General features: G+C 34.9%; 4 protein-coding genes across 5 annotated transcripts; 2 read left to right on the top strand and 2 right to left on the bottom strand.

The window, feature by feature from the left end:
• Nucleotides 1-374: 374 nt before the first annotated feature.
• Nucleotides 375-6,994, bottom strand: LOC115235834. The gene is made up of 9 exons (XM_029807879.1): nucleotides 6,719-6,994; nucleotides 3,739-3,804; nucleotides 3,194-3,320; nucleotides 2,926-3,056; nucleotides 2,620-2,729; nucleotides 2,406-2,551; nucleotides 2,138-2,336; nucleotides 1,852-1,968; nucleotides 375-1,679 (listed from the first exon to the last, which is right to left on the bottom strand). Exons 2-9 carry the CDS (start codon nucleotides 3,796-3,798, stop codon nucleotides 1,562-1,564), a joined length of 1,008 nt encoding a protein of 335 aa, XP_029663739.1. The 5' UTR covers nucleotides 3,799-3,804; nucleotides 6,719-6,994; the 3' UTR covers nucleotides 375-1,561.
• Nucleotides 6,995-8,144: 1,150 nt separating this feature from the next.
• On the top strand, nucleotides 8,145-14,709 carry LOC115235831 (4-aminobutyrate aminotransferase, mitochondrial-like). Its single transcript, XM_029807876.1, has 11 exons — nucleotides 8,145-8,306; nucleotides 9,645-9,772; nucleotides 10,029-10,196; nucleotides 10,473-10,559; nucleotides 10,628-10,823; nucleotides 10,903-11,075; nucleotides 11,164-11,304; nucleotides 11,384-11,541; nucleotides 11,615-11,883; nucleotides 11,961-13,159; nucleotides 14,542-14,709. Exons 1-10 carry the CDS (start codon nucleotides 8,243-8,245, stop codon nucleotides 12,074-12,076), a joined length of 1,500 nt encoding a protein of 499 aa, XP_029663736.1. The 5' UTR covers nucleotides 8,145-8,242; the 3' UTR covers nucleotides 12,077-13,159; nucleotides 14,542-14,709.
• On the top strand, nucleotides 13,015-17,112 carry LOC115235832 (4-aminobutyrate aminotransferase, mitochondrial-like). The gene is made up of 10 exons (XM_029807878.1): nucleotides 13,015-13,159; nucleotides 14,176-14,303; nucleotides 14,542-14,709; nucleotides 14,953-15,039; nucleotides 15,131-15,326; nucleotides 15,408-15,580; nucleotides 15,669-15,809; nucleotides 15,889-16,046; nucleotides 16,123-16,391; nucleotides 16,469-17,112. Exons 1-10 carry the CDS (start codon nucleotides 13,096-13,098, stop codon nucleotides 16,579-16,581), a joined length of 1,497 nt encoding a protein of 498 aa, XP_029663738.1. The 5' UTR covers nucleotides 13,015-13,095; the 3' UTR covers nucleotides 16,582-17,112.
• On the bottom strand, nucleotides 16,756-21,856 carry LOC115235828 (VPS35 endosomal protein sorting factor-like). Of its 2 annotated transcripts, XM_029807865.1 has the most exons (18): nucleotides 21,781-21,856; nucleotides 21,520-21,607; nucleotides 21,166-21,372; nucleotides 20,932-21,091; nucleotides 20,571-20,779; nucleotides 20,344-20,474; nucleotides 20,048-20,224; nucleotides 19,634-19,978; nucleotides 19,437-19,537; nucleotides 19,166-19,347; nucleotides 18,956-19,099; nucleotides 18,696-18,859; nucleotides 18,472-18,634; nucleotides 18,191-18,383; nucleotides 17,943-18,082; nucleotides 17,718-17,879; nucleotides 17,331-17,597; nucleotides 16,756-17,244 (listed from the first exon to the last, which is right to left on the bottom strand). In XM_029807865.1, exons 1-18 carry the CDS (start codon nucleotides 21,795-21,797, stop codon nucleotides 17,149-17,151), a joined length of 2,946 nt encoding a protein of 981 aa, XP_029663725.1. In that variant the 5' UTR covers nucleotides 21,798-21,856; the 3' UTR covers nucleotides 16,756-17,148. The 2 variants fall into 2 exon arrangements, 1 of the variants encoding a protein (XP_029663725.1); XR_003884091.1 differs by lacking the exons at nucleotides 16,756-17,244; nucleotides 17,331-17,597 and having other exon boundaries at nucleotides 18,189-18,383.
• Between the last annotated feature and the right edge of the window lie 467 nt (nucleotides 21,857-22,323).

Below are 22,323 nucleotides of genomic sequence, written 5' to 3'. Positions count from 1 at the left end.
CAAACATTATACGTTAAGTGGGAATGAGAGGATTAATAACAGAACGGGAGAATCGTGTGAAAAAAATATGGAAAAAGGAGGGAGAGTATTCGAATAATTAAACTGCAACCGGCCGCGGACGTTAATTAGTTGCTTAGCGATTAGCAGTAAGTAACAAACAAAAGATACCTTTGTATTATTGTACACCTCGCGCTAGAATTTGACAAGTTAAAATTAAAATGAAACAATAAAGGCTCTTACGAATATATCATACAAAGATGAGGGAAGGTAATTAACAGCCAGCGCGGTAATTTGTACGCAAATTTTATTATGATTAAATTATATTAACATAACAAAGTAATGATAGACTTAATAATAACAAGCATACGTTTCGATTTTTTTTTTTTTTATCATCCTCGCAATTACAAAATAAATCGTGGAATTTGCCTTTTGACAACATGTGCGACTCACTCTTGTTTATTGTAATTTTTTGTAATCTTACATTTGCAAAAATTTAACACAGTCTATCTCGAGCGTTTGTTTCATGTGGCATTTGCCTTTTGACAGCGTGTACGACTCACTCTTGTTTGTCTTTTTATAACTTTTTGTAATTTTATGTTTGCGACTCATTTCTGATATCATGTTTGAAAAGCTCGGTTTCTGTTCTTTATTTATTTTGTAATTGCGTTGAGGATGGTCAAAAACAAAAAGACCGAAACGTACGTTTTTTATTATTAAGTCTATCACTACTTTGTTATGTTAATATAATTCGATTATAATAAAATTTGCGTACAAATTACCACGCTGGCTCTTAATTGCCTTCCCTTACCTTCGTATAATATATATAAAGAATATGTTGTATATGAAGAGAGATATGAAGAGGAAGGAGGAAAGAAAAAATATGTTACTATAGCTAGTGTTGTAAACGATAAAGAGAGAAGGCTTTAGTGTATATAGTTTTGTAAAGTGTTAACTATAGTGAGATCTCTATAATATATATAAATATACATATACAGTACATTGCTACGAAAACGTACGAGCGCATACGTTTTCTAATTGGCATAATTAATTATGAGTTCACATTATATGGTAATTGGAAGCGCATAAAAAATAAAAAAAATTGGTAAAACCGTCGTTTCGTTAAAACATAGTTGCGTACTAATTAATAATATATCGTATGCGTAAGATCGCGGAGATGCGTTGATGGTTACGTATATAATATGTGATATACGCGTAAAAAAAAAAAAAGATTTTAAGCTGTCAATAGAGAATGTCCTAATATTAAATATCATAGTGCCATTACGAAGCTTCTTGTCACTCACCTGTTACCTCTCTCAAAATAAGCATGTCATTTTTTTGTATTTTAAATTACACTCTTGTAAGAACAATCTTTTCAGTTTTCCAGAAAAAAATGTCTACGAAAAGGTAAGAAAAATTGTATCGTAGGAAAATGTTTTTCGCGAAATTGTGCCTAAGCTATGAAATATAGAATATTATGATTGGGCTTTTATTAATCTCTATGCGTATTCACATCGCACACTTATTAATGGCGGTGGGATGTCAATACCACGCTCTCACAGCTTCAATAACAGTTGCAGCGATCAATCGGACAATTCGACGGATAGCGCATGCAACGTCTCAGGCAATACTGATCAGCTCCGGGTTTGTTAGCGATATCTCCAATAGCGTCGCACGTGTCTCTGCAAATACATATATCAGTAAATTAGAGAATTAGAAAAGATTTAACGCACGGATATATCGTACCGAGAATGACGCGATAAGAAATACGTACAACGATTTGATTGCTTAATACAATTTCGAATTAATTGTAATTTATCGCAATTGTATATATCGATCAATTTAAATACTCACAAACAGCGACAGACACCCGGCGGGCAGTTTGATGGGATACGTATGCAATTCACTTGACACCAATTGCTCATATCTTGCCTGTAACGATAAGCCACGGTTGGCTCGCACACTTGAACCCTGAAATCATGAAACACACGTCGTGCATCGCGAATCAATTCGATATATAAATTGGTGTATTAAGAATTGTATCATGTATATATAAATTGATGTATTAAGAATTGTGACATATATATATATATGTAATAATTCTTAATAGATCAATTTTTTTAATTATGCCGATTCTCACCTGAGTGGCCGAGCTAGCGGGGTGCTCGTGAATTTCGAAACTAGGGAATACAGTTGGAAAATACTATTTTGATGCAGAAACTGCGGCGGTATACCACCGGTGCTGGTGATGATCCTCACGTCGGCGCAGTTGCGAAACGTTTCCGGTCTCCCGCATCCGACGGCTTCCGTGCCATTCTCGCATGTTCCCCACATATTGCCTGGAACAATAGACAGAATGAGAAATCAAGTCGCGACGGAGAAAGAAAGAAAGATAATGTAAAATTTACCGGTATAGTAATTCCATTGCACGACGCATTGCGAACACGTCAGATACGGCGGTAACGTCACCGTATATTGGATTATGCCCTTTTTCCCCGTATCGCGTGGAATCTCGAATCGAACGTCTTGCGTCCCAGACACGTACAAGGGATAACTATGCGATTGAGATACATTAGGAAATAATTATAATGAAACAGATGCGCGAAAAAGAGATAGACTTACGAGTCGAAACACTCTTGAGTCGCTTCGCGCGATGGATCGTCGTTAGGGCAAATATACATTTCGAATCTTCCAAAATGATTGGCCGTGAGCTCGATTTCCACTTGTATTTCCTACAAATTGTACTCTGACATTTTAAACCTGCATTATTAGAAATTTTTTTAGAAATGTATCTTTTTTTTGTATGCAAGCGCGCGAAGAAAATAATTATGTCAGTTGTAAGAAGTATCAACTATTTAATCTTTAATTTATATTTTTAAACGTAGTGTTCAATGCACGAAAATATCCGAAATTAACAGATTACATTACCTCGCCTACGGTATAATGTCTAGTGATAATTCCATTGGCGAATTCGCCTCCCGCTTCGTGTGGACGCGGTTCACTTAAATGATACGCGTCGCCGCAAATTCCGCATTTGCCTTTATTTTGCTGCCAGTGGACTACAAAATTAATTTATAATAATTAATAATAATTATCATTAATATCAGCCAATATCTCCAACATCGAGTAGCAAGTTATAAATTAAATATAGTTATAAATTAAAGAGAGTTCCATAAACAAATTTGCGTACACGAACCTGCGTATCCTCCGCAAAAAAGCTCGTTATCGTTGTAATTAACCGGATTTGGATAGCCAAACCTCCACATTGCATTCCGCGAGGGCGGATCCATTAATCTTCCGTGACCGTGGATCTCATCGGGCACCTTTTCAAAACGTGACAATGGTTAAGAGATTAAAATAGGGAAGAGACAAAAAAAAATCTTGCATAAGAGAATGAAACTGTCTTGTACTTTGCACACCTTATATCGATACACTTTCATCCATGTACGTCATTAAATGGGCGGTCTCGCCTTTACTTTTACTCGCGTGTAAAGTATTAAGGGCGCGTCCGCGGGAAAGTGTTGCGAAATTGGCGAACAGCGCGAGGTTTTTATTGAACGGGTACGTACCGAAAAACGAGTCGAACTTTCGTAGCCATTGGCAAAAATTTATGTGACAGCGCGGAAGTCCGTGAAATGTCTGAATTCGTTATTGTACGGGGTGTTCGTGACAAAAAAAATGGAAAGTCTGTTTGCAATTTTAATCTTGTTAGCGTAATTATTGTAAGGAAAACGATCTTACTTGCACGAAGAGATATAATATCACGAACAGGATATCATTTCGTCGATACCTGGTAATCATCTTCTCCTGAAAACCATAAATATTACGACGATTAGTAAAATATTCTTGTTTATTAATAATAAATATTTGCGTTCGAATAAAATAATTTTCTTTGTAAATTTTATATATATATATATTAATAGCGTATAGTCTAGAAAAGCTGTCCAGAGAACTTTTCTTCGCACTGTCGACAGATAAAAAATCCGCATAAAATTACGCACCGAATAAAACAAAGCAATGTCAACTGTTGAATTAATTCAGTGGATTATAAAGCCTCGCACTCCTCATCATCGTCGAGAGAGGTTTCCAAGGACACTTAAGAAACACGAGAACATTATTTCGAATTTGTACTAGGTACACATATTTAAAACTCTAATAACGAGTTCTTCGGAAGACGGGGGCGAAAAAATTGCGATGAACGTCCTTGAATCAGCTGGTAGGTGCCGAATCTTACGTAAGAAAACGAGGCGACGTGTTGTTACGACAATAATGGCAAATATACGTGTCGTCGACACTTATATCGTGTATTATTAGGCGGTACACGTAGCGCGGATTAGGATCGGCGCCAAGGATTGTTTCACATGTCCTTTTAGCACAATCTCGCAGAATTCTTATGCATCAATTTTATACTTTGATATCCATTTTCTGATTGATTAATATATTAAAATTCATTGATATGTTGTCAATCAATCCTTAACACGTCCATTAGCGTATCGGACTGAACGAGAAATCACTGACATTCACGCATATACACGTGTCATTGACAGTTGTTTAGTGTGCGACGAGATACGTGATGGCCTTCATTAGACCGAGGCTCTAATATAAATCATTTAGAATGCCATATTCTCAATCAGTTTCTAATTGCAAGCCGAATTCATTGATCGTAGCTTCAACAAATATTATAAATTCATAACTCACAACAGATGCAGAACTCGGCTTAGAAAGGAAATAACGGTATTTGATTTATAAATCTTTTGGGTTCGACGAAATAACTGTGCGTGCCCTCAAACGTGTGTGAATAATCAATGCGTAGCATATGATTGATGTAGCATTTATTATCGCGTTATTCGAATCCTCGATTCATTATATATACATAGATTTTCTCGTCTCTCCGTCTTGGATCTCTCGGTCTTTTATCGTGTAACGAAATCTACTGCTCTCAGACAGGTAGTTTAAACAGGTCGAAAGTGGATCCGCGGCAACAGGATTCTCGAAGTCACAATGGGACACATGTTCATTTCGTGATTCAAATAAAACGAAAAATTCGCCAGATGTAAACCGCAGCCGGTTAACCTTCGCCAAAGCTTTTATCTCGCTGCTATCAAAGCGCAATGATAAACGAAGGACAGCCGAAACGAGCGTCTCGCTTCAAGAGACGTCTCGAGGATAATTTGCGTTGGAATAGACGAAGATAATGGAATTCAAACGGTGTCGCGAGGTGACGATCGGAAGCATAAATCCGACACTAATAACGCCAAGCCCGTCTAGTTTTGACAAGCAATGCTCTCGTCGTTCTCCGCAATCTTCATCGGAATTTCTCCAACGTGAATCGAGGATTGTTTGTCGCATAAATGCCGTAGGCGGATTTAGAAGAAACGATAATAATCGCGATCGTAAAACCCAAGGCAAATAGGAGCTTTGACTTTTGGGAGAAATACAAACCCGAATAATGTGCTAAAATTCTTTCGCGGAGTGAACGACCGGAAAGGAGGGGTTTGTGAGTCTATTCAAATTCTGTGTTATATATATTTTGTGTATAATACAAGTGCGAAAATATGCCGTTATGATCAAATCTTTTTACGAATTTATAGGATCCGTCTGGTAACAGATTCTTCCGTTAGACTTTTTTGGAGTTAATAGGATTATAGTTCTGGCTATCCGCTGAATTATGTCTCAACTATTTAAATATTGCTCGTTACCAAATTTTTATATTTAGGCCGGAGTGAGCGACGTTTTTTATTGGCTGTCTTATATTATCTCGATTCATAAAGATGTCAAGTGAAAAAGAAATGTAAAGATAAGCTAATAAGCCGCGCAAGTACGAGCGCATAAGTTATCGAAACGTGAACACATGTGAATCCTCCTCGTATCGTATTTTCTTCGTATGTCGGGTCAATCGCCCGATTCGAAAGTTGCAGTCGTAAATTATCGATCACTCGAATATACTCTTCTATATCGGTCGATAAATTCACGATTTATAAATATTTATAAAAATATCGATTCCTTAAAAAAAGTATCAATTTTATTATGTAAATATATATAGGGAGGAGAATTAGAAATGAAAATGGGCGCATTATTTCACGGTTTCTTAAATAGATACGGACGAGAGGTGTTATTGACAACAATAGACAATGAATAAAAAACTGGCGAACAATGGATATTTAACAATATTTTGGCAATCGAAAAATAATCAAATCGCATATCGCATCGCCGTACAGATAATAGTAATAAAAAAAATGATCAAAGATCGGTGACTTATATCTGATCGTGATCGTCAAAAATCGGGTTTATCGAGTTCCACCGGTTTTGAAATGCCAGCATCGCAAAAATCGCACGATAAGAGTAAAATAGACAAAGAAAGAAAAAGGAAAAAAGAAATTGATATTTCCTTTGTTTTCATCAAAGTCGCGAAAATGCAAAAAAAAAATCATCTAAAAATACAGACAAAAGATTTAAGTACGGTATTGGAATTTAGAGCCTTCTGTATCACGATCTGCGTGAGAATCGATTGGAATTTACGGGAACTGGAGATGCGACAGAGAATTCATATAATTATCGATAATCGGTTATCAAATTTTTACATAGATTTCGGGAATTTATGCGCGACATTGACCTAATTCTACGAATACCGGTCATATTCTCGATCTCTTTCGCAGCGCATTAACGGAGTTGCGAATTACGCATGCAAAGTGTATCGGTACCGTAAACCAATTATACTCACACAACCCACAGAGTGCACGTGGTCAGCCTGACGATTAGGTCTTCCTCAGGTAGACGAAGTTTGGTCGTTTCAAAAGGGCGTTCTCTCTTTCGCGGATATTGGATGTCACCCGGGAAAAGACGATCCCGCGGTAGAGATCGGACGGGGCCCACTCGAGTGCGTTCGCGCGAGTGACAATACGCGTGCGCTGCGTGCGGCCCGAGGTGCCCAAAAACATGACCACCTCTCCACCTTGTGGGCAAAAGGTCTCGAGGCGTGGTTTCCAAGTAAGTCGGATGTGGGCCCGCATTATAGTGGGGACGAATCCGAGCGGAAACTGGAAAATCAATCGAATTAATTCACGCGGATGATCGATGAGTATCGTGTCGATTTTTCCTGACGAAACGATCGCTTGCATTTCTCGAGTCTGTCGGAGTCGCAAAAAAAAATAAGAGGAGGTATATTCTCTTGGATCGCCAAGTAAGATATCACCTGACTGACGACGAGATCGATTCATTGCTTTCATCGAAAAACCTGTCCGATTCCTTTATACTCTCCATCTCGAGACGACGGCGATCGTAATCGATTGTTTGCCTTCTGTCATTTGTAATGAGGTCAAGCGCACTACAAATACTGTGGTACTTTGAACTGTATATATTAAGAATACATGCCCAAACAAAAAAAGTATATAATGGATGCATATATATTTATGTATATGTATTATAACATGTATATTATTAGCGAAAGTTGAAAAATAACGCTTGCAATCGCCGAAATTTAACAATGATTCTTGTGAATAATATATGTATATATGACATAACAGAATCTCATGCTTTCTTTTAATTAATGTCGAATTAATTATCCTATATGATTTAGTAGACTGAACTATGATAACATATAAACATAGATGTACATAAATAATAATAAAGAATAAAGGATTTCTCGGGAATGATAATCCCGTTACAGATCTAAATGATAACATAAGCTATAAGGAAAAAGTCCAAAAATGTACTTTCACTTGCACCAAATCTCGTGGCCGCGCCACGGATGGAATCCCTGAAAATGCAGTACTATTCCTGACACGAAGCGCAACGGTATTTGTTGGCGGTGTAACAGACAGACAGACAGACAGTTGTGTAAGCAGGAACGACAATTTGATACCTCCCATTAATCAGCAACTACTTTCGCAGTCAAGCCGTCACGAAGAGAGTTCGACATTTTTTTTACCTTCGATAACTTTTACGTACCGTCGAATATCTGTCACTAAAAGGTCTATTTTTTTTACCAAATGTCGGAAGGAATTTCTATATCTGTAGCATTATATGGCATTCTAATAAATTCAAAATTTTACCAACGATAGAATAAAAAATATCTCTGAGCAGAAGCGACAATTCGTGCGTAACTCGCGCCCTCAGCGGGATTCTCGGCTCTCTCTCTTTTCATGCGCTATCAGCGCGTATCAGCGGCCAGTACGGCACCATCCCTTCCGCAGTGACGACGTCGCGGAGAGCAGCCCTCGTATCCGCGCTCCCATCTCTGACAGAAATGATCGTTAACAAGTGTCATCGTGCGCTGAAGGCGCGGACCTCGCTTCGGCAGCTGCTAAACGGTATTTATCTTAGTTCGTTCCTCTCTCGTTGAACGTTTGTATAAATTCATATATCGTATTATGAGAACCGAACATCGGGAAACACACCGCTCTGTTACGGATGCTGTATGGACCACGACAAAATCGATAAATTTGTCCCGGCTCCAGCTGCTCTACTGCCTCGCGAATTTTAAAGCTCTATATTATAGAATAACGCGATCCAAAAATATCGACAGAATTAATACATTAATTTGCCTATATGCATTTTTTATCACAGAGTATTGAATTGACACTGTATTTTTTGTACGTGGCTTTACACACGTATCATTAATTTCGACACATCCGTTATCTTATCTGAAATTTTAGAGACGCGCAGCTAAAAAACAATATTTACTTTTGAAGATATTTTTGTGTCAATCTTGAATGTTGCAATATTAATTTTAAACCGGCTTTATAAAATGTGTCCCAAATTATAAATTTTCTTTTTAACAAGAAGAATTGTCACAAAATTGAAATTGTGAAAATGTTTTATCGAAAGATGTTTCATGAATTTATGGATTATTATAGTAAAGCTTGATTAACGATAAACTTTTAATGATAAATATTCATGTTTTAATCTTGATGGTAGAATTAATAGATATTGATTGATAAATATTCACATAAATATATACGAGTATCGAATGAGCTCAACATCTTTCGAATCCTCAACAACAGATTAAATTAAAGTAATAAACACGTTATGAATACAAATATGTTGACATTTGCTTGATACAGAAATAAAAACATAAGATATTTTGACAGAAACACTTGGCCATTATATATATATATATATATATATTTCTGTTTTATATAAAATTATTCCAAATAAGATGAGCTATAAAAATCCTTTTTTTATCCCGCTGTATATGTGAAGAGAAAGAGAGAGAGAGAGAGAGAAAGAGAGAAAAATAATATTCGAAATATATTTTTATTATTTCGAGAAAACAAATTAATTTTTGCTGTCCAATATTCTATCTATTTGATGTTGGAAAAAGTATACAATCTGTATTTTCTCTATTCATGTTTTATTTTATACGCCCGTATATCCTGTATCTTATACCATTGAAACCCGCAAGTGGTTTAAAATGGCAATGATATATTAGGCATTCTTTTAATAGACGTTAATGAAACTAAACATCATATCTGTTGAACGAATTAACTATAGTTAAGTGTGATTTCTTATATAAACATTCTTCAATCCACACTAGCTCAAGATTCAAAAATGCAGAGAGAAATTTATTTATATAGATATATAGATATTTATAGTGAAATAAGAATATACATGCTTAAGTACAAGATTGTAATATTATCATTGTGCAGGCGTCGCAACAACGTGGAATAGATGCTTAACCGGTTCAGTGTCGAGAGAACCAGAAGGGCCGGTAATTATGACGGAAATACCGGGTCCTCGGTCTCGAAGCTTGCTACAAGAATTGAATGCGATACAAGTACGTCAGATGCTGACTTAAATCAATAAGAATATAGTATCATAAAATTTATATATTGAATTTACGATTATGTTTCTAACAATTCGTCTTGAATTGGAATTCAACAGTGATTTACATATTTTACTATTATTTAAATACGTAAAATTGAAGCGCATATGTTTGAACATTGAAAATAATACGTAAAATCTTTCATAAATATTATATGTACGCTAAAGAGAAACGAAACGGGTTACAATGTTAACATCTGTGACTTCAGCAAGCATCTTCCGTACAATTCTTCGCAGACTACGAAAAATCCTCCGGTAATTATATAATGGATGTTGACGGGAACGCGTTGCTGGACGTTTATATGCAAATCTCGTCAATGCCCCTAGGGTACAATCATCCGGCGATGTTGGAGGCTCTCGCCGATCCCGTTAATCAAGTGAGTGATATAAAGCCGCTTTGGCGCGGAGCACCGGATTTTTTCCACATACACAATTTGCATGCTAATCTCTTTTACAGGACACATCACTTAAATTTTAACTGCATAGCTTACAGGTCTTGATAAGTTTCCTTGAATAATCCAGATTTCTTAGAACATCTTTTAAGAGCCGCATTTCTTAGAATATGTACGAATTTTGTTTACGTTACATACAGGACACATTCGAGCTATATAAAAAATATTTAACGATAATGTTTTTTCCTTTTTCTTTTTCAGAAAATTATAGCAAACAGACCTGCGTTAGGTGTCTTTCCAGGAAGAGACTGGCCTAATAAATTAAGGAATATTCTGCTCAACAAGGAGGTATCTAATAAACCTATTTGACTTATCTCTCATCGCGCCGCTTGAATCGAAATTATTATTCTGGACAGGTTGCTCCACCCGGATTATCGTATATCACAACAATGATGTGCGGTTCTTGTTCTAATGAAAATGCTTTTAAAAGCATCTTTATTTGGTACGCTGAAAAACAAAGACAAGGAAAACCATTCATGAAAGACGAGATAGAATCATGCATGATAAATCAAATTCCTGGCTCGCCGCGATACTCTATTATGTCCTTTAAAGGTGCAATATATCAATTCGAGCAAAAACAAGTCGACATCTAATTATAAATGTTTTTTTACAAAATATTTGATATCGGTAGGTGGCTTCCATGGAAGAACTTTGGGTTGTCTCTCAACGACTCACAGCAAATACATTCACAAAATAGATGTACCAGCTTTTGATTGGCCTATCGCCTCTTTTCCAGAGTACAAATATCCTTTAGAAGAAAACGTCCGAGAAAATCAGAGGGAAGATAAACGTTGCCTCGCGGAGGTAATTGGTCCAATCACAATTCTTAAGTATTTCTGTAAATATTTTATACATACAAAAAAAGGTCTTTAAAACTTAACGGATATTTTAGGTCGAAGAATTATTCGAAAAGTACAAGAACGAAAAGAAAGTACCAGTGGCTGGTGTAATTATCGAACCTATTCAAGCGGAAGGAGGTGACAATCACGCGTCGCCTGAATTCTTTCAGGAACTTCAACGCATAACGCGACAGGTAAAGTGCAGCTCACGAGATAATCATATCTCAGCTTGCATTAAGAAGGATGTTACGACCTTGCATTAAAATATTTCAGCACGGAGCAGCGTTGCTTATCGACGAAGTCCAGACTGGTTGCGGGCCAACGGGAAAAATGTGGTGTCACGAGCATTTCAATTTGAATACCCCACCAGACGTGATGACATTCAGCAAGAAAATGCAATTAGGCGGTTATTATCACTCGGAGGATTTCAAGTAAATATTTTTCATGACCAAAACGGTAACGTATTAAAAGATTATTGACGATTAATTGCCACTTTCTTTGCAGGCCGAAACAATCGTATCGCGTGTTCAATACTTGGATGGGCGATCCAAGTAAATTGATACTGCTCGAAGCGATCATGGGAATCATCAAAAAGGAAAATCTTTTGGATAGGGTCACGCGCGTTGGCGATTATATGCTGAAGAATTTGACGGATATACAAAAAGAACACTCCAGTATAATTAGCGCGATACGTGGACGTGGAACTTTCATAGCGTTTAATTGTACCTCGCCTGAAATGCGAGATGCCATCATCAAGAGACTTACAGCCAAAGGTAAGGTGGTATCGTAACATAAAGTGTAAACGCTAAAAATATAGCTCAAGCTTACAAGTTTTTCGTATCCTTGTTAGGTATTCAGGTAGGTGGTTGCGGTAACCGAGCTGTGCGGCTGCGGCCTGCGTTAACTTTCACAGAACGTCATGCTGATATATTTTTGGATGCGCTTCGTTCTGTACTAAAAGAATAAGGGTAAACTCTGCGGTTTTTCGTGTTTTTCGAGTCAAATGTCTTCCATATCAAATGTCTTCCATGTCAAATGTCTTCCAAATCAGATGTCGTGCATTAAAGAATGGTTACGGAAATGTATGTACGGAGATGTGTATACGGAGTTAAAAATACATTCATTATTTTTATATGGCAGTTGCATTATGGCTAACAATTTATATATAACTTTTAAGAAATGATGCAGTGGTGCAAAATGCAGCGAGAATGTATATCTGACGATTCTAGAATTGATTGATATGCATTATTATTGCATAGAACATAAATTGTTACATTAGTTATTTAAACATTTCGTACAGTATTTTCTATAATTTAAAAAATGCTATAAAATTATGCTAAGTTAAGAATTAATTATTATAACTTATATTTTGCTCTTTCGCTATTATTTATTTCATTAATCGACTTGATTAATGAAACCAGATAATTTGTTGCACGATCATTAAATGTCTTCCGAAAGAACTGCCAATAAAAAATGTTTGAGCTATGTTTCATGTTATTGATAAGCTCCAATATTATTTATCTCAACATTTTCCTGAGTATATTATGTGTATACCAAAATGTTCATTTTCGATGATGACTCTTGTGTCATACACATATATAAGCCTTTCTATCCTTATCTACAAAGAAATGATTAAAGAGCGCAGAAATGAAACCATACGTAAAATATCTAAATCCTGTGATTATTGCAAATGTTTATTTATCATCACTTTGGAATACACCGAGAACATCGATACTTGTGGAACTCAACATTTTAATAAATTCGCGATTCTAAATCGAAGAGTGATACGAGAATAGTTCTCTTTAAGCAGAAACGACTATTCATAAACTCTTTTCCCACCCCCCTTCCCTCCTGAAATTGTCAGCTCTTTGCACTAGGTAAACGTACGCTATCAGCGCGTATCAGTGGTTAGTACGGCATTATCTCTTCTACAGAGAACATCGCGGAGATCAAACCTCGTATTCGTGCTTTTATCTCGAACGGAGATGATAGTTAACAAGTGTCATCGTGCGCTGAATGCGCAGATTTCGCTTCGACAGCTGTTAAACGGTATTTACCAATTTGTTTCTCTTATCAAACTTTAATATACTAAATTGACATGGAAATCATAAAAACTGATTAGATGATAGACGCCGCTCTGTTGCGGATGTTGTAGATCATAATAAAATCTATAAATTCATTTCGACTCCAAGTACTTTGTTATCTTAAAATTATGTATGCAATATATTGATACTTTCACATATATCTTTGATATTATATCTCTAATAGATAGCTTTTTTGCGTGTATTATTAATTTCGATATATCTAACGATATACTTATCGTTATCTTATCTAAAATTTTATTTATTGTATAAGTAGCATACCGCTTAAAAAACAATATTTAATGTCAAAGATATTTTTATGTCAATTTTGAATTTGTAGCGATATTATAATTTTAAATTACCTATATGCAATTTTTTTCAAAATTGCAAAGTTGAACAAACAGAATTGTCTAAAAATTAAAATTTTAATCGATGTTGTAATAAATGAATTCATGGATTATCATTATAATAAAGTTTAATTAACAATTAATATTTATATTTTAATCTTGATAGTAAAATTAATAGATATTGATACGCGTAAATATTCATATCAATATAAATGAGCACCAAATGTTTATCACTGAACATCGAGAGAAAATTTGCTTCCTTCTAAAATACTTTTAATATGTGAAAATCCTTAGTTCTCAATATTGTCCGTCATAGAAACCGTTATACCGTTACATAATCTTTATATTTCTTATTTTTATTTTATATTACGCATCGTCACTCGTATTTCATTGTAACTTCGTGATTTGCGAGGGGTTAAAATGCAAAATTGCAGTAATATATCAAGCAATCATTTTTAACTGGTGTCAATAAAGCTAATCGTCAGAGCTGTTGGACGAATCAGCGAGTTAAATTATCTTCCTGCATACAAATCCAACGATCCAGCGAAATATATTTATATAAGATATATACACATATTTATATAGAGAAAGAGCATGCATACATGCTGAAGAATAAGAATATAATATCGATGTACAGGCGTTTCAACAACGTGGAAGAGATGCTATATAAGTTCAGTGTCGAAGGAACCGGAAGGGCCGGTGGTTAGGACGGAAATACCGGGTCCACAATCGCGTAGTCTGTTACAAGAATTGAATACGATACAAGTATGTCAGATACTGTTGATTTAACAGCAATAATATAATCGTGTAATTTAATTTACAAATATGTTTCTGAAGTTGTTCTTTGAATTTTCATTCAGTAGCGATTTATGTACATTATTATTGAATACATCGATATATAAAATTCAAGCTTATACATACATTGATAATAATATATAATCTTTTGTAAATATGTACAGCAGAAACGAAATAAGTTACAATGTTGAAATTTGTGTGACTTTAGCAAGCATCTTCCGTACAATTCTTCGCAGACTACGAAAAATCTTCCGGTAATTACATAATAGATATTGACGGAAACACGTTGCTGGACGTTTATATGCAAATCTCGACAATGCCCTTAGGATACAATCATCCGGCGATGTTGGAGGCTCTTAACGATCCTATTAATCAAGTGAGTGATATAAAACCGCTCCACCGCAAAAAAAACATCGGATTTTTTTCATATACATGTACAATTGTCATGCTAATTTCTTCTTTACAGAATACACCCTATTTAAATAATAAATCTATACCGCTCTAACAATACTTGATAAGCTTTCGAAAATAAAATTTGTTCATCTTACAAATCATTTCGCGTCATATGCACAATGTCTGAACTGTATAAAAAACATTGAAGCCTTATGTTTCTTTTCAGAAAATTATAGCAAATAGACCTGCACTGGGAAACTTTCCGGGAAAAGATTGGCCTAACAGATTAAAAAATGTTCTACTTAACAGGAAGGTATCTGATAAATGTTTTAACTATAATTTATTCTCCTATATATTTAATTTATTCGAATTATATCGAGTTATCGAATTATTATTGTTGACAGATTGCTCCACCCGGATTGTCGCACATTACGACAATGATGTGCGGTTCTTGTTCTAATGAAAATGCTTTTAAAAATATCTTTATTTGGTATGCCGAGAAACAAAGACAAGGAAAACCATTCACGAAGGAAGAGATGGAGACATGCATGATGAATCAAATTCCTGGCTCGCCGCGATATTCCATTATGTCCTTTAAAGGTGCAATATATCACTCAATCAACCGTGCAAGAATATAAATCTTGTTATGAATGATATTTATGAACTATTTAATATCGATAGGTAGTTTCCATGGAAGAACCTTAGCTTGTCTCTCAACGACTCACAGCAAGTACATTCACAAAATAGATGTACCAGCTCTCGACTGGCCCATCGCCTCCTTTCCAAAATACAAATATCCTTTGGATGAGAACATGCGAGAAAATCAAAAGGAAGATAAACGTTGCCTCGCGGAGGTAATTGGTCTAATCACAATTCTTAAGTATTTCTGTGAATATTTTACATATACAAGAGAAGATCTTTAAAACTTAACGGATATTTCAGGTCGAAGAGTTATTCGAAAAGTACAAGAATGAAAAGAAGGTACCAGTGGCTGGTGTAATTATCGAACCTATTCAATCGGAAGGCGGTGACAATCACGCGTCGCCCGAATTCTTTCAGGAACTTCAACGCATAACGCGACAGGTAAAGTGCAGTTTACGAAGTAATTATATCTCAACTTGCATTAAGAAGGATGTTACGACTTTGCATTAAAATATTTCAGCACGGAGCAGCGTTGCTTATCGATGAGGTCCAGACTGGTTGCGGGCCAACGGGAAAAATGTGGTGTCACGAGCATTTTAATCTAGATACCCCACCAGACGTGATGACTTTCAGCAAGAAAATGCAATTAGGCGGTTATTATCACTCGGATGACTTAAAGTAAATTTTTTGGCATATCAAAAACAATAACAATGTTAAAAACTATTAACGATTAATTGTGTGCTGCATATCGCAGGCCGAAATTACCATATCGCGTGTTCAATACTTGGATGGGTGATCCAAGTAAAGTAATACTGCTCGAAGCGATTTTGGAGATCATTAAGAAGGAGAATCTCTTGGATAGAGTTACGCGTGTTGGTGACTACATTCTGAAGCATTTAACAAGTATACAAAAGGACCATTCCAGTGTCATCAGCGCAGTGCGTGGACGTGGAACTTTCATAGCGTTTAATTGCGCCTCTCCTGAAATGCGAGACACCATCATCAAGAAACTTGCAACCAAAGGTAAGATGTGATCGTAACGTAAAATGTAACCATTAAGAGAATCTCTCATGTTTTCATATTTTCCGTATTTTTACTAGGTATCTTGGCAGGTGGATGTGGCAACCAGTCTGTGCGATTGAGACCTGCATTAACTTTTACAGAGCGTCATGCTGATATATTTTTGGATGCGCTTCAATCTGTACTGAAATAATAAGGGTAAATTTAATGGTTTATAGTGTCTTTTAAATCAGACATCTTCCATTATAGTAGGCGTATTGCGATGTACAGAATAAAAAATATTCATTACTTTTATATAACATCGAATTATAAGAAAAACATAACTTTATAAAAATGACAAATGATGAATTAATAATACTGCAACATGATAAATTAATCAATTTAATTCATTTGTGTGTAAATATATATGCATATATACAGATTAATCAACACATGTACAAAATGTTTCAAAAAAATTGTGCAACACTTAAGCGAGAATGTATTTTTTGACGATTCTGGAATTCATTAAGTGATGTTTTTATTGTGTAAGAATATAAATTGTTATGTCAATTATTTAAATATTTCGCACTTCATATAATATTTGCTATAATTTAGAAAAGATGATATAAAATAATGCTATATTAACATTATAACTTATCATTTCTGTTCCTTTTTCGCTATTATTTGCTTCATTGAACGACTTGATAGCTGGCAAGTTTATTGCACAATAATAAAACGTCTTTCGAAAAAAACTGCCAATAAAAAGTGTTTAAAGTGTATTCTATTGTCGATAATTCGATATTTTCGTGAGTATATCAGCAAAATGCCCGTATTCTCGATGATGACTCTTCTGCGTCATGTAAGCTTTTGTTCTCATCTAAGAAAGAATTCATGAAATAATTAAAAAGCAAAACTATTGCATAAAATATTGAAATCCTGATTATATTGTAAATATGTATTTACTGTCACTTTAGGATCCACCGAACCATGTCGTTGTGATAAATTCCACAAATTTACAGCCATATTTGCCAATGCAGGATCTCGTAAATCTGCACGGGTAACAAAGCAATTAAATAGCTCAAGTGCCAGAGCCGACTGTTTGTTGAATTGCTCGGTAGATCCAAGATATTTGAGATGACTCAATATTTCCTCAACGATTTTGGAACAAATTTTATTGACCTCGCCAATAAATTTCTGATCAGATCCATATAATTTATCATTTGAATCAACCTAAAATGCCATTATCATGTGATATCTTAATTACTAATTAATTTCTTTATTCTAACTTTGTAGAAATAAATGTTGCAACTATTTACTTATCTTTTCAAATGCACAAAAGCATAAAATTACCTTGTCAATATGATAGGGATAATTTTCCTGTGCTACAGTTGAAAGAAGATCGAGTACACGTAAATACAAATATGGCTTGATTGAGGTATTTTCCTCGAAACAACGTTGCACCGCGTTGAGCAAACCTCTCATCAAATACAAGACGCCGTGTTCTGGGCTGTCCTAATATAGTAAAGTAATCTCTCTATTATAAAATCGACTTTTAATGCATGTTGATATACATACCGGAACTACTAGCAATGTTGACAAGAAATTCGATAAGTATGAGAGCAAATATGACTGTGAACTTTTCTGTCTTCCATCGATGTCGATGGTTTTAGGCATTTCGGGAACCAAACTTAAAGCGGCCTTGAAGCAAGCATCGGCTGAAAAATGTCCGTTTACATATGTAAAAAAGTAAAGATTAGAAAAAGATCAGAGAAAGATCAAAAGAACAATATATTAAATATTAGAAAGATTAATTCGACTCACACCTTGACCTAGACATTGATTCAAGAGAGCAACTTGTCCGGACAAAAGATATAATTGAAGACGTGTATGAACCAAAGTTAATGAGGGTATAGTGATGAAACAGAACGCAGCACAGGCGCGCACAAATGCCGACGTTCTTCTTGTGTGATGACCGCGCACTATCTTCCTAGTATCGACTGATAATCTATTTACACACTGAATACAAATACAGAAAATTGGAGTAAAATCAACATATTGATTAGAATTGTAAAACAGAAAGGACAATTTAATATGTACATTATACCTGTACAAGTTGTATATGAACACTATCAAGATTAGGAAACGCCGCTCTGGCCTCTGCATAGAAACTAAGCTGCTTCTCAAAATCACGACCATAATCTACTCGTTGCACCAAACCGCATATTAATTGTCCGATCTGTCGTTTCTCATCTTCGACAGTCAAAGCACTGCGCAGATTTATTAAGTTTTAGAAATCGGAATATAGCATACAAAAATAAATTGACATACCTAACAGAGTCGTGCATAATCCTTGCGATAAACATTAGAGCATTTATGATAATAGGATCTGTAATGGGTCCATTCTGCGCACTCAATCCTTCTATAATAGTTTTACAAACCTCAACCTTAATACTTTCCTTGTGAAACAAGTCAATTAGAGGCAAAAAATTGTCCTAAAACGTAAATGTGAAATCAATGCTTAATTCAATATTTTAAAGTGGCTGCTTTATAATAAATAAATACGAATATATGATTAAAGCGCGCGGTACCATAGCAAGCAATGACTCAAAATCTTGTGTGTGGGCGATTATCTTCTCAATAATGTTCTGCAATTGCGGATAATAGTTTTCAAAAGTTTTGTTTGGTCGTAGGTGGTCTATTATTTTACCAAAAAACAAATTGAGCTCATTTACCTGTAATATATGCGTATTATAATAATCTAATTTAATATAATAAAGAGTGTTATTATATAAACTTACAGAAAAATGTATGACAGTAAATTGGATCCAGATCTCGATGCAATGCATAAATTTGTTAGGGTCTGTGAGATCCGTTATGTACTTCCATATTACATTAAGCACTGATTGACAGTCTTCTTTCGGCGGAGATTCTCGTACAAGACACTCTCCTAAACTTCTATACAGTAGATATTGAGGATATCCTACCGAAATGTTGAAAGGAAAAGTTAACACCTTTTAAATCAAATATATGTATCGTTATATTTTTCGCTTAATCTTTTAATCTCGATACCGTTGTCTTCGCTCGATACTATTAAATTTACAAAGTCCATGGCGCGTGCGGCAATATACGTCGGTTTAAATGCAGTCAATACTGTGTTTAATAATAATGATCTGAAAAAAAGATATATATATATGTATCGAAGTAACTAAAAGCGAGATTAAAGATGAATTAAAGATGAATTAAAGATATTTAAAATATATATTTACCCATGCTCTTGTTTTTTACAGCGAAATAAAATTTCCTCGAGAAGACTCTCGGGTGATGTTGCTACCAAGACCTGTACGATCCAATCCAACGCCGGTAAATAGAGATTCAAATAGGAATATAGAGTGAGATTCTGCTTCACTAGTTCATTCTTCACAGCAGGCCCAAATAGCTGCTGGTATGTAAAAAGAAAGTCGTAGAAATTCTCCCGTACAAACTCAAAATCTGACGTTTTGTTCAATGCCAATCCCACGCGACATAAGTAGCATCTCGCGTAAACCGCTATCAATGGATTCCCGATTCCTCTTACCATATGAGTTATGCGTAATAGAGCAGTGTTAAATTCGCTAAAATAAAATACATTCGTAATTTTAATAGTTTAAACTCTTTCACGATATTATAAGTGAGATTCTTACCTTGTCGTCAAAAAACTATAAGATTTTATTATCGCCATTTCTACATACAAACGCGGCACCAGTTCTCGTATAGAGGCTATCTTATAAAACCAATTGCGACACGTTTCTTTTGCATTCTCGGGAACCATATCAGGCGTAAAATTGTCGGGTAAGCTCGTAGGTACTTTACTTCCTGGTCTGAAAAAAAACGTTGCCATTAGAAATAAAGTACAATAACATCTGTGCGACAATAAAATAAAAAAAATATAAAATACATGCAGTTCTAAAAAATAAGAATTTCTTTGTATGATAATTACTTGTAGTATTCAGCCTTCATTTTCAATCTTTCATACACAAGCTTCCCAAAGATATCCAATATATCTGTGATAAGAACAAACTTGCTTGGATAGAAAGCCATTACAGATGTATCTACTAATAATTTGGCACACTAAAAAATAATTTCGCATTAATTCCATATATATTCTCTCTTGTAAAGCTTCAGTTTAAGCCTTATATTACAAGGATTAAATAAACGGATAAGAACCTGTATTGCGATTTTGAGTGCCTTTACTCTTTGATCGGAATGCCATGCTTGTACCAGTTCGTTATTCAATTGCTCGATTCGCGCAGTATACTGCTGTTGTGATAAGTCTAACATTTGTCTTACAGATCCTTCCTCGAAATCATCCAATTGTTCGAGTCGCGTTTTTACTTTGTCGACCATTGATCCACTTGGCTGGACTTTCACTACAACTGTGATAAAACTATGATATATTTAAATCCAACTAGAGAAAGAGAGAATGTATATTTAAATTTCTATATTTAAATATTAAATAATTAGGCTATTTCTTTTCTTTTGTAAAATTAAATTGATTCTCACAAATGCATCTTGAAAAAGTAAGCACCTTTTTCTCCACCTGATAAGAAACTAGTAACAATTGATAATTTTTCAGAAGTTGTGTATTTGCTCAATATAGCTGAGCGTCTAACAGACCATGGCTCAACCAATTCTTCTGCTGTATCCTTTAACTTTTTACTAACAAGTGCAACATTAGAATAATCCCACTGCAACAAATAATAAATATGCATTGTAAAAAATTATCAAATATTTATAAAAGTACCAGAGGATTATATATTACTTCATCGGCAGCCATTTTGGAAAGAGGATCGAGTTCTTCTCGAGCAAACTGTGTAAGAGGATCAGAGCCATCAAGAGAAGAATGGCTTAGCAATGGATCGCTCAGTGGATTTGTAGGAACTGGTGTGTGCGTTGGTGTTGGTATTCCGGTAGAGGAACTTGTACTTCGTAACACATTGCGCCTAGTTGAGTTACGTCCATCAATTAACTATATAAAAAGAGAAACACAAAAACTTGTTTCTATAAAAATTATATTTATATGTGTATGTGAAAAATATAATTTAATATACAATATTAAAAAGTGCATTTATGCAAGATATACTCTAATAACTGTACTACTAAAACTACATCTTACAGTGATTACGACCGGTTTCAACGGATGATCTACAACTTCCTCTAAACATGCAAACTTTACAGTTCCATACTCCATAGGTTTTGAGATCCTGTAACAAAGATTTTTGTATAATATAATATATAAAAACTACTAAAGTATACTCATGCATGTTCTTGTGCTCGTGTTTTGTGAGACCAAAAAGATTTATTTCTCCAAAACAACATAAAGTAATAACAGCTCTTATATACAATAACAATACTTTAACATAAATAATGCCCCTACCATTCTATCTCTGTCATATTTTGTATATACCAAACTATTTTTTCTAGATTATTAGTGATAGTATAAATAATACTATATACAATAATAATATTATATAATATTATATATTATTATTATGTTATATATATATATATTATTATATTATACTATACTCAATAATCTCTACTGTTATGACAATGTATTGCGATTCATTATGCGGCTCACGAGTTTGACATTAAAAAATGTCAAATCAAGTCAAATGTCAGATAACTCTCGCCTTTCGCCCCCGTTTTCACATAAAGTATCGAGACTTCGTACTTCAAATTCTAGGGTGTGTGCGTTCGGAAATCTTGCCCGTAGGATGAAATGGTGTTTAATTGGCCAATCAGAAAAAAGAAGCAAAGATTTCTTCATTCTGATTGGTCAATTAAAAACACTACTCTATCTTATGGATAAGATTTTCAAACGCACTCCTATCATTCCACAGGTTTTCATTCATATAATTATTTAATTAATGATCTAATGTAAAAACTCTTATTTTCTCAGGATCGAAATATATATATA

Source organism: Formica exsecta, unplaced genomic scaffold (assembly GCF_003651465.1).
Source record: "Formica exsecta isolate Colony F162 unplaced genomic scaffold, ASM365146v1 scaffold236, whole genome shotgun sequence".
In the NCBI taxonomy this organism is placed as follows: Eukaryota; Metazoa; Arthropoda; class Insecta; order Hymenoptera; family Formicidae; genus Formica; species Formica exsecta.
Note: the sequence above shows the minus strand (reverse complement) of the source record. Positions and strands in the feature narration are given on the sequence as shown.

Coding starts and splice junctions, on each gene's coding strand:
- LOC115235834 (XM_029807879.1), bottom strand. CDS start 3,798: ATGATTACCAGGTATCGACGAAATGATATCCTGTTCGTGATATTATAT. Junction 2,552..2,619: donor ACTCAAGAGTGTTTCGACTC/GTAAGTCTATCT, acceptor TCAATCGCATAG/TTATCCCTTGTACGTGTCTG. Junction 2,337..2,405: donor GCAATGGAATTACTATACCG/GTAAATTTTACA, acceptor CTATTGTTCCAG/GCAATATGTGGGGAACATGC.
- LOC115235831 (XM_029807876.1), top strand. CDS start 8,243: ATGATCGTTAACAAGTGTCATCGTGCGCTGAAGGCGCGGACCTCGCTT. Junction 9,773..10,028: donor AAGAATTGAATGCGATACAA/GTACGTCAGATG, acceptor CTGTGACTTCAG/CAAGCATCTTCCGTACAATT. Junction 10,824..10,902: donor CTCTATTATGTCCTTTAAAG/GTGCAATATATC, acceptor TGATATCGGTAG/GTGGCTTCCATGGAAGAACT.
- LOC115235832 (XM_029807878.1), top strand. CDS start 13,096: ATGATAGTTAACAAGTGTCATCGTGCGCTGAATGCGCAGATTTCGCTT. Junction 13,160..14,175: donor GCTTCGACAGCTGTTAAACG/GTATTTACCAAT, acceptor ATCGATGTACAG/GCGTTTCAACAACGTGGAAG. Junction 15,327..15,407: donor TTCCATTATGTCCTTTAAAG/GTGCAATATATC, acceptor TAATATCGATAG/GTAGTTTCCATGGAAGAACC.
- LOC115235828 (XM_029807865.1), bottom strand. Junction 20,780..20,931: donor CTTATCAGGTGGAGAAAAAG/GTGCTTACTTTT, acceptor GTTTTATCACAG/TTGTAGTGAAAGTCCAGCCA. Junction 19,100..19,165: donor TTACTGTCATACATTTTTCT/GTAAGTTTATAT, acceptor CATATATTACAG/GTAAATGAGCTCAATTTGTT.